This window comes from Herpailurus yagouaroundi, unplaced genomic scaffold (assembly GCF_014898765.1).
Source record: "Herpailurus yagouaroundi ecotype Mexico unplaced genomic scaffold, PumYag 182, whole genome shotgun sequence".
Classification (NCBI taxonomy): domain Eukaryota; kingdom Metazoa; phylum Chordata; class Mammalia; order Carnivora; family Felidae; genus Herpailurus; species Herpailurus yagouaroundi.
In genome coordinates this window covers 17,471,663-17,482,732 of record NW_024412413.1, presented here as the reverse complement: position 1 = coordinate 17,482,732, position 11,070 = coordinate 17,471,663, and the positions used below count along the sequence as shown (strand labels likewise).

General features: G+C 51.1%; 1 protein-coding gene across 3 annotated transcripts in view; it reads left to right on the top strand.

The window, feature by feature from the left end:
- The window catches only part of CHST11 (carbohydrate sulfotransferase 11), a 273,126-nt gene that overhangs the window by 123,499 nt on the left and 138,557 nt on the right, over positions 1 to 11,070 (top strand). For all 3 annotated transcript variants that reach the window (XM_040491028.1, XM_040491027.1, XM_040491029.1), the window contains exon 2: positions 3,754 to 3,839. In XM_040491028.1, the coding sequence (XP_040346962.1) occupies positions 3,754 to 3,839 (86 nt within the window). The remainder of the gene's footprint in view (positions 1 to 3,753; positions 3,840 to 11,070) is intronic.

Sequence of the window (11,070 nt, the reverse complement as noted above, 5' to 3'; positions counted from 1 at the left end):
ACAGGCAAGGTCAGGGAATGGATGAGGCGGGCTCTGTTCCTTAGTTGTGAGCCAACTTTCTGTCACCTGCTGTCACTTTACTGTGAGCGGAGTGTCCACTTGAGAACAACGTGCTCTTCATCAGGGTAAAATAAACACGGGAGCTTGATTCTGATTTTAGCTTCATTTATGTATCTTGGACTACGTCCTGGGTCCAAGAAATTGTGCCGTAAATTAAACCAATTAGATTCTTACAAAACAGTTTTGCATTTCGTTCATTAGAGTGTAGAAAGGAAAAAAAGCAAGTGTTGTAGCTAAATAAAACTTGCGGTGGTGGGTGGGTGGCGGAAGGCCACTGTTAAATGTCCTCGGGGACTCCTTTCTTAGGGCTTTTGATCGCTAGACCTTTTATTTAAAAAAAAAAATTGCTGATGCCACTGGTGGTTTCTTCCTTGTGGAGCAGAAAAAGCCTGTCCGGTGCTTATAAAGGAAGCCTTACGGGGCACCTGGGTGGCTCAGGCGGTTACTCGTCTCGATTTCAGCTCCGGTCACGGTCTCACAGTCGTGGGATCTGGGATTGAGCCCCGCCTCGGGCTCTGCACTGACAGCACAGAGCCTGCTTGGGATTCTCTCTCTCTCCCCCTCTCTCTGCCCCTCCCCTGCTCTTTCTCTCTCTCTCTCTCAAAATAAATAAATATTTTTTAAAAGGAAGCCTTTAATCCTAGCTCATTTATAAGCTTTTTTGAGTACCTACTGTGTGCCAAGCACCGGGGAAAAATGTGAATGAGGTGGAGAGGGTCTCTACCCCCGTGCCCATGCCTGGCATATCATACGCAGGTGCTTGAGAAAAGTGTGTTGGATGAATGGAGTGTACTAATAACTGTTAGTTAATAGTCTGGCCCTCATAGCACATCACCCCAATGACTCCTGTAACACCAGATTACATTTTAGATAGCCCGTCCTAGAAGTGGCCAGCCAACCCAGTCTTGGGCCGGGTCAGGAGGAAACTTGGCACTTGACCATCAGCCCAGCATGGCAGCAGCTGAGAGCATGGGCTGCCTGTGTCAGAAGCCAGTCTTCACCTCTTCCTAGTCGCAAGACCTGGGCAAGTTACCTACCCCTGCCTCAGTTACTCCTATCCATAAAATGGGGACAGCGGTGGTACCCACCCTGTGAGACTTCTGTGCAGATTTATGTGTGAACTGCTCGGCACACCGTGAGGGTTCTCTAAACCGTGGCTGCCACCATCCGTGAGTGTCAGTCGCTCAGCCTTCTCTGAAGCCACTTTTCCTAAGACACACGTGGGATAAACATACTTACCACTTGTTTGCCTAATTGCCAACCCTTCCTTTGTGTCCCAGGCACGCAGTAGGTCCCCACTGCTATCATTTGGATGTGAAGAGCCTAGCGGTCAGGTTTGAGTCTTGGCAGGGCAACTTTCCGCCTCCATGGTCTTGACCTTGGTCAAGTTGCTGAAGTCAAGAGAGGCTCAGAGAGGTTAGTACTTCCTTCTCTGTGGGAAGGATTACCCTTCACCAAGTGCCTAGCACACGATGAGCACTCACTCCATAAATAGTGAGACTGTTGTCATTCGCGCAAAAGGCACACAAAGCCCCTTTGGCTTTTGTGGCCTGGCGTGCCAAAGCCAAAGCCGATTCACGGGGCGTCCAACGAAGCCCGCACGGCCAGGGCTGGAGGAGGCCCCGAGGACAGACGGCCTTGGGAAAGGGTCCGTGTTGCGGGCCCCACACGGTCAAAGCGTTTTAAAGGCCTTGTATTAGAAAAATAAACCAATTAAATAATACTGCCCCCCATAAAAGCTGACTTTTAATGGACTCCACGGTGGGGTTCTCACCGCGGCGGTCTGCAGCCCCAGTCTCGGTGAGCCTGTCTGCCGCCATGGGGAGAGTTTAATCTCGCACGGCGTGAGCATAATTTTACAAGTTTTATGGCTGTTTTTTCTCTTCCAAAGTGTTGCTATGTCATTGTGCACCGAGGGCAACTTGCGTGCATTTAACAGTTTACCTCGTTTGGGGTGGAAATGAAAAATGAAGCAATAAATTAAAGAAAAACACAACGTGGATTTTTTTTCCCCCCTTCTTGTCGAGGCAGCCGTGGAGGAACAAAGAGGCAGTGTTTGCCCCGCACAGCCCAGTCAAATCCTAACAGCTTTTATGTATGGACACTGGCCCGCAGATCGCCTCCCCGGAGAGGGCCGTGGGGCTCGGGGAGCGTTGGGGGGCTGGTTCCGCCGATCCCAGCGATACCTGGGACCTTTCTCCAGGGCAGAGGTCAGCAAACTGCAGCCCGCGGGCCGGAGCCAGCCCAGCGCCTGTTTCTGTGACACGGTTGAAAAAAACCTCAAAAGAAGAATAATACTTCCTGACCCGTGAAAATTACCTGGAATTCAGGCTTCGGCCTCCATAAATGGAGGGGCGTTGACACGCAGCCACGCCCGCCCGTTGTGTGTTGTCTGCGGCTGGCGCAACGCTGAGGCGCTGTCTGCCCTTTACGGGAAGAGTTTGCTGACCCCGCTGTAGGAAGGGGGTAAAGGAGAAGGGGGCAGAAAATGCAGCTTCCAGTTTCCTGGAGTCGATGGTTTGCGCTGAGGGTGTCCACGTGGCTCAAAGTCCAAGAGGTGCCTGAGAAAGAGTGGATTCACCTGGAGAGCTCCCAGAAGTAATCGGCTACCCATCCAGGCCGTCTGCTCCGGGCAACAAAATGCAGCCCACTTCGCTGCTGCACAGAGCGGTGACTTCTCTAGGCTTGTGGATGGGTCCGCTTTCCTGGTCCTTCCCATGCCCCAGCCGTGTCGTTCCACAAAGAAAATTGCCTCCTGCAGGAGAAGAAAACGGTCGTTCGCTCATTCATTCGTTCCTCCCTCCCCGCCGCCGCCCTCCCTTCAACAAATAATTATCAACAGGTGACTAGGTGTTAGACTCTGCGAGAGACTGCCCGGAACAGGAAGAATGAAAAAAGAAAGTTCTTTTCCCCTGAAAATTAGTTCTTGGGGCGGGCGCCTGGCTGGCTCAGTCGGCGGAGCGCGTGACTCTTGACCTCGGGGTTGGGAGTTTGAGCCCCACGTTCGTGTAGAGGTTACTTAAAAATGAAATCTTAAAAAGAAATAGGTCGTGGTGTCCTCAGTGCCATTGGTTTTTGAGGAGTTCTTTTAATTCTGCCTCTTTGATTAATTTTAAGTTCCACCTCTGTGTAGAACCACAAACCCGTGTCCTTTCTTCCTCGACCTGCTACTTTCATTAAAAATAACCGAATTTACAAGAGGCTTTGGGGTGACCGGGCGTCTGACTTAGCCCGTGGGAAGAGCCCTCCGGGGGAAGGCGCTGCAGCCTGCGCAGGAGACCAGGGCCAGGTGCTCGGGGACCAGGAATAAGAGGCTGTAATGGATCATTGAGGGAGAAGGCTGTGGAATTTGAAATCTACCAAGCCTGGTGCTGCTGGCTGGAACTGCCTTGTAACAACTTTATGCTGCCTTTTGTAAGTTGCTTCATTACACTGAGTTTTAGAGGCCTGTCCTCTTTTCTTAAAAACTTGCCGGGAAGAAATGTTGAGCATTATTTATGTCCTCTGGGTGTGGAGAGATGCCTGAATACTGGGGCAGACATGCATTTGGATAAAGGAACAACAGCTTTGCCAGAAACTGGTTCTCTGTCTTCCTTTCCTACCTGCTGCTTCTTCCCCCACCTCTGTGCCTTTTTCTTTGTCACACAAGCCTTTGTTGCTCATTTCTGATGAGCCTTCACTTTCTTTCCTCAGTCATGCGGAGGAACCCCTTTGGCGTGGACATCTGCTGCCGTAAGGGGTCTCGAAGCCCCCTGCAGGAGCTCTACAACCCAACCCAGGTAAGCCCTGGAAACTTTCTCGCTTGTTCGATTTGGTCTCCGTGCGTCGATCTCTGGAGGGGAGGTGGCGAGAGGGGGAGGGAGAACGATAAACTTCAAAATTTGGTTCTTGAGGGATTTGAAACTTCCTTCTACTGCCTGGCATTTTAGCTTCGGTGATTGCTTTCTTGGTCACCCTTTCTCTGTATAATGGCTCTGAAGTTCTAGCAAGAAGGATTAAGAATTCCAGAAATGCCCTGGTGTAGTGCTGGACTGAGCTTTCAGACAGACCTGCTCAGGTTAGAGATTCTCCACAGTCACAGGTGCCAGCGACGGGACTCTGAAACTGTAGAGCCGCAGGGGCTGGGCAGTCTCTCCCTTAGCACCCCCAAAGAAAGTTCACGTGTGGATGAACCTGCCACCCTGCTCCCACGCCGGTTTATTAAAGTCCAAGATGCCCCCAAGAATTCCACCTCACTGCACCAGTTTACCAAGATTCAATTTTGTGGGGGTGCTTTTTGTTAAGTCACCTCATGATAAATTGAGTTTGATCATGAAGAGTTTTTCTGTGAGCAAAATAAGCTCCACGCCAGGAAATGTGTCTCATGGAAAGCTAGGAGCAAAGGGAGGAGGTCTGGTCGCCATGGCGATGGCCTCCGTGGTGTGTGGGTCTTGATGTGGAGACCATAAGGCTGGTTCTCTTTTGGGAACGTTAATTAGCAATTGATGCCAGGAAACAGTAAACAACTTGTGGCCTATGATCTGACCTTTGATTGCTGTTAAAAAAGAAAAAAAATGCACTGCTTTAGCCATAGCCTCTGTGCTTTATTTTGCATCAAATTCTTAATTCAGTATTTCTGTGGACTAAGGTGCTTGGTAGAGGAAGATAATACCTGGGCCTCAAAGGTACTGAAGTCCCTGAAGTCTCGCAAAGGGCACTTTGTGATCCCACACATCTTCCTTGTCTCTCACTTGCACTCCCTTCTGGAAAAACGGACTCCCGAGTTTGTACATCACGGGTGGCCTAACCAGGTGAATTCACTCCCCCGTCAGCCCCGCTGCTTTGGGGTTCTAGTATGACGAGGCTGGATTAGCTAGGTCATTGCAAACTCAGATTGCCTGAGGCTTCCTTAATGGGTTCTCTGGTGACTTAGCAGGGAATTTGATATTTGGGTTTTGTTTGGTGCCCAGATAATCTGATTATTATAGGCAAGTCTCCTGGCATGTTCACACACCTGTCCTTAGGAAGAGGCGGAATCGGCCTCGACAAAGGATAGGAATTCTGGAAATCCATGTTGAAAACAGCACATGCTGCCGAGATGCAGACCGTTCCTATCTTTTTGTCGACAGGCTCTGTTCTCAGATCCTTTTCCCTTTCAAAATACAACCGCCGAAGCACCGCTATGTTCCTGAGGAAATTTCTATGGGCAGCATATGGTGTCGTGGGAAGAGCTTATTTCTGAAGCAGACACCCCTCTGGACAGGAAGCGCGTGGACTGGGTCTAGGCTGTGTCCTGTCGTATCCCCAGCCCCTAACACAGGGCCTGACCTATAGCATGTGCCCCCAAATATCTGCGATTGGGAAAATCAACGTCTAGGTTCAAATCCCTACCTCACCTCCAACTGGTTGTGCAACTCGAGTACGTGATGAGTCCATTTCTCTGGAATGTTGGGAGGCCAAAATAACCCTGCTGTGTCAGGGGCTATGTAAACATCATTCATCATTATCCTGGTCGTGAGGGTGGTTTCCATACCGGAAGCCTTGACTTCAGACGTGGGTCCAAAGCCTGGTTTCTTCATTCCTAGCTACGTGAGTGTGGGCAAGACAGTTGGCCCCTCTGAAGTTGCTTTCACTCGTTTATAACATGATGCTAAGAGTACCTGCCTTGCAGGTTTGCATGAGAGGATATATTTTGCTCTGTGCCTCCTGTGGAGTTTGTTCCTTCCTGGATTCATTCACTCGTTCCCTCATTCATTTCTTCACCCACCATTGTAAGTGCCAGGTGCTGGGCACAAAAGGGTGAGCTGGGCATATGTGGTTAGCCTTCCATAGCTGGTTCCTCTAGTTACCCCAGGGTTGGCTCGAGTTGACTGGAACAGGAGACCCTGCTTAGTCCCTTGGTCAACCCACCAAAGGAGAGATAACCTTCCTGGGTGGAGGTCATCTCTTCCTTCTGGTGGTGTTTTGAGTATTGTCTGGGTGAGAAGCTCATTTAGCGGTAGCCTAGGGCCTGGGAGGGAAGATGGGGCTGGAGAGGCCGCCCTGGGAACCATGCTCGAGGCTGGAGGTGGGTGAGTCACCTCCAGCAGGAATGTCGTGGGCAAGCTGTCTGGCCCCCTTCTCTGACAACCAGGAAAATGTCCCTGCAGGAAGATCTCCCCGTTTCCTCGGGATGTTACCCGGGATGTTTTTTCTTAGGCCGGTTTCCTTTACAAGCTGCAATTATGTTCCATTCCCACGCAAATACAGTCAGGGGTGCTTCTCGGAGACACTGTCTTGTTGATCCTTTGGGCTGCTGTGGGCGGGGCGTTGAGAGGAGGGAGCAGGCGCCCCCGATGAGGTTAGTTCCGTGTCCACAAGACATTTACGAACTTTGCACCCGATTGGGCACGGTCGTGGCTTCTCGCGTTTCCCTACCAGTCAAGCTGTTGAGGCCGCTAAGCCTGGACTGATATTATCACGGAGGCAGATGACAAACCCTGAAGTTGCTAGAAACCAAACTGCTCCTGGAGATGCCGTTTCCCCCGTTTTATGCCGCCTGGTTATTTGGGTTTGATATGTGATAGTGAAAACAGGAACCGTTCATTGTAGATGGGAAACCAGGGTTGTAGTAAGAAGGAAGCATCTTAGTTACGTGTATCGGTGCTGTGGACCAGATGGTATCTAGATGCTCATCAACATCTCATCGAATGTTCATAATAAACCCCAAACTAGGCATAACACCTCCATTTCACGTAGGGGAGAGCTGAGGCCAAGAAGGTTCTACAACTTACAGAGGGTCACAGCTAGCAAGAAGCCGAGTAAAGATTCAAACCCAGGATGAAGTACAAATCCATTTATCTCCACGCTCCAGTCACTGTCACCAGCAAAGTTCCCTTGGCAGGAATTGCCCCATCTGCCCTCTAAAACCACAGCAGGATCACACCCAGATTTTTATGGGACAAAGACTTAAAGGCGCCCTTGGGAAAATTGGCCATCATCTGATTTGTCGTGTCCAGGGTTTTCTTATTTTAGTGCCTCCCAGATCCCTAACCGTTAAAACAACAATTGGTTAAAAAAAAAAAAAGTTGATATTCTTAGCAAAACTGCACTCTGATGTCTTATAATTTTCCTGGTCTGTGCTGTCTCCCTGGCCCCAAAATAAAATGTAATTGCTGATCAGATCAGCTGGTGTGAAGTCACTGAAAGTTCAGGAGTTGCCAACTGCATATTTGTGGGCCGAGCGCATCTGTGGGCCGGCCCGGCTCAGCTCACATCGCAGGGCAGAGCTAAGTTGTCGGCCATTAATAGGGCATAATTGCCCCCAAATGCCAGCGGGAGCGAGACAGCCTGTCCCTTCTGCCTCGCCCACCTCCTGGTCCTCTCGCGGGCTCCCTGAGATGTTCACAGCAGCACTCATGTGGTTCGGCCCTGCCCCTGCCCGGTGCTTTCTTTAGCCTTTATCCTCGCTCTGTGATTACCACGTTCCGAGAAGACAGATGCGCAGCCCAGGGGCTGACCAGGAATTCGTAAACACAGAGTCTAGAAGGCTTGCAGGAATGCACCGGATGCAACTGTCTGTGGGCATTCCTAAGGCTGTGTGAGGGCCAGTCCGTGTGTGAGGGATCCAGTTGGGTTCTGGGTGAACTGCTTGAGGAAAAAAGGATCTAACAGGAAGAGGGGAAAAAAGCTTCCGGGGATGCCAAGCATTGGCAAGATCCCTGAGGCCACTCCTGAGTTCTATGTTGTTTGATGGCCCCTTGTGCGTCCAGTCTTCAGTGTGCTAAAGTGAATTTACCTCTCTATAAGGTAGGCTCCAGGACAAACGATAGAAAGAGGGAGAGAAGGCGGGAGGGGAGGCAGAAAGGAAGAAAAGCTACCATTCATTGAAAGTATCATCTACCTTCACTATACTGCACTACACTATTCGAGGCATTTCCATACATATCTCATTGTTTCTAGGTTGAACCCCATTTTTCAGATAAGTTGACTGAGGTTCAGTTGACTGAGCAATTTGCCAAGGTCACAAAGCCCCTAAATATGGTAGAGCCAGGCCCATCTGACCTAGCGAGATTGTGGGAGGATGAGAGCCTCTCACGTTCTCTTTCCCAGGTGGAAAAAAAATGCCTCCTTGAGGTTCTCTTTCTTAGTGACCCAAGCTGAGATGGGTGTGCTCAGGACAGCTGTAAAAGTCCCAAAGTTGGGGGCCAAGGCTTGTGGGGTGCTATGGAAGGCATAGTAGATTTCCAATAAACAATTGAAGTTTTGTTTTTTGCTTCCTGAACCTGATTATTTGGAGAGGCCTTTGTCTCTGGGCTGGAGCCAGGCTAAGCAGGAATCGCCCTCAGGAGCTCTGCCATGGGAGAGATTGGGAAGTTGGGGTCTTTAAGTTTTAGATTGATAAAAGCTTGAATTATCCCAGGGGGTCGGGAGGGGGAGCTGTTCTAGCACCCACCTGAATAGCTTTCTCAGCAACGCTTGCCCAACTCTTTCTTCTGCACACATGTATGGGGTGAACAGAGCGAAAGCACATGGGGAGGAGAGGCATGTAGGTAATAGACATGATATGTGCTGTACGATAGAAGCTTTTCAGTTATGGGAGAATCAGAAGCGAGTCATCAACCCTGCAAAGTACGGGGCAAGTGGGAGGCTTTGTAGAGGGGGTGGCGGTTGAACTAGGTCTTTGAAGACGCGTCAGACTTCACCTGACAGAGAGGAGGGAACGGCATCACAGAGAGGAGGAACAGCAGGAGTCGGGGCCCCAGGAGGGCCTGTCTGTGGCACATTCAGAGAACGGTGAGGGGTTTGCAGCTGGAGTGAGGAGCCGCCGCTGGGAGCCGGTTGAGAGAAGGCGGGAAGGGCAGGGTGGTGCCGGCTGGATGAGGCTTGCCCACCCAGGTGGTGGGTGTAGGCTTCACCCGCCAGTAGGATGGCTGGTCCCAAGGAGCCCACAGGAGATCGTGTACGACCGACCAGCCGGCTGCCACTTCCGAGTCAAGCCGCTTGTGAACCGCGGGCTCCTCTGAGGCAGAGCACGGCCTCGTCTACAAAATGGGCTGGTTCTGGGGTTCTCAGCCCTGGCTGCACATCAGGACCACTCAGGGAGTTTTGACGAAATGGCCGGTGCTCAGGCCTCACCCAGACATTCTGATTTTACCTGTGGGTCCGGGATAGGGCTGGGGCATCGGTGGTCTTCAGAGTTCCCGGTGATTCTGACGGGTTGCAGAGTTCAGAAGCACTGGATTGGCAGGCCCATAGCGGTCCCTCCAGTTCAAAACTCTTCGATTCTTTGATTCTCCTATAGCCCGTTCCGGGAAAAGCGCTTCAGAGCCTCCTCACCGAGGCGGCTCCCTGTCGTTTGTTACAAAGGCCCTGTGTCCGTGCTCAGCACTCAGCCTCATGGAGATCACATGCCCTCGTGCTCCGTTGGCAGGTTGGTGAGTCGAGGCCCTGAGTGTTGGAGACCCCGCGCCGGGTGGACAAACCCAGGAGGCGGGGCCCCCAGGCAGGGACTTGGGAGGACCCTGTGTTAGGGACACTTGAGCCACTCGGCTCTGGACCCCATAAGGAGGAGAACGCAGACTTGTTCCGTGCCGGGCATCCGATGGGCCCTTCAGAAGGAGCAGCCCCAGTGTTGGCTTCCCAGTGAAGGAGCCAACGGGAGAGGCTCTCTGCCCTCCACACTGTTGGTTAAGACTGGTGCTAATAATGGTCAGACACACTGGAGAAGGCAAGAAAGAACAGACATCGTACAGCCGCCAACTCTGGGCAATTAATCCCTTCATTACCAACCACCTGGTAAATGACGAGTCCATCTAATTATCTTGTTTTGACCCAACAGCTGTCTACCAGCCAAAGAGGGATTAATTGATTTAGTTGTGGACTGGCTCCTTATGCAAAGATATTACTTACTGTCAGTCTAGCAGAACGGCAGCTGGCTGGCAAAGATGAACTATTACGTGAACTTGATCTTACACACAGGGCTTGGGAGAATGCTTCATTATTAATTGCAAATTACAATAGACGAGCGAGCCCGTTGCAAAAACCAGGGACAGCGAGCCGCCTCCTTCACCATGGCCGGCGGCTCCATTAGTTTTGAACTGGGGAAGGCGCCCTCGTCAGATTTCCAGTCAAGCCAGGACAGATGGGGACTCTAGAGTCAGACACGATTTGGGTCAGAGGAGAGAATGGGTTGCGTGAAGGAACTGGGGGATCCCAGCCCAGGTTGGCCTCCCAGCATTGGCCTCCCAGCATTGGTTTCTTTACCCGTAAAATAGGAGCACAATACAGTCTTGCAAGTTTATGAGATTCAAAATCATGTATACAAAGCACCTAAGACAGTACCGAGAAAGAGTTGGTGTTCATCAGTAGCCGACAGCGGGCCGAGTTGAATTAGGCGACCTGGGACTTTTCTTAGGGGGTCTGGGCCACGCTGGGCCCCTGTGCTGCAGGCTCAGAGACTTGGCAGATGTACACTTGGAATTTTGTTGAATAACATTAAGACAGATGATTTCCTCTTGCCCGGAAGCTACTAGCTGTTCATGGTGAGCACTTCCTAAAAAGTTTGATGACTGTTGCTGGTTGACTCTGTTATTAAGAAGCCGGGTGTAGTGACTGATGAGGCCGTGGGTGCTTCCGCGCGTGGACGTGACATGTGCGTGAGTGTGTGTGCCTGGACAGTCAGCCCACGGAACGCGGCGGATACAGCCGTTAAGTTTAGAGACCTCCTCCGCTAATGTTGATCATCCCCCAGTCCCTGGCGAGGTGCTTCAGTAATAATAGCTATGAAATAGGATCCCCCTCTCTGTGTGCTGTAAATGTGATGCTGCCGAGCGAATGGCTTCATCCGCATTTCACTCGGCCTGCCTTTAGAGGCAGTTGCTCTGTTTCAGAGAGCCTAATTTGACCCAATATATTCAAATCCAGAGCGTGAGCTCCGTACCCTAATGGGGCTCTTCTGTGTCAGTCTGTGTGAGTACATTCTGGCCCATTTCCACCAGAGAAGGGCATCCGAGTGGCAAAATGACCCCCGGCAATTTCCAAATGGTAACA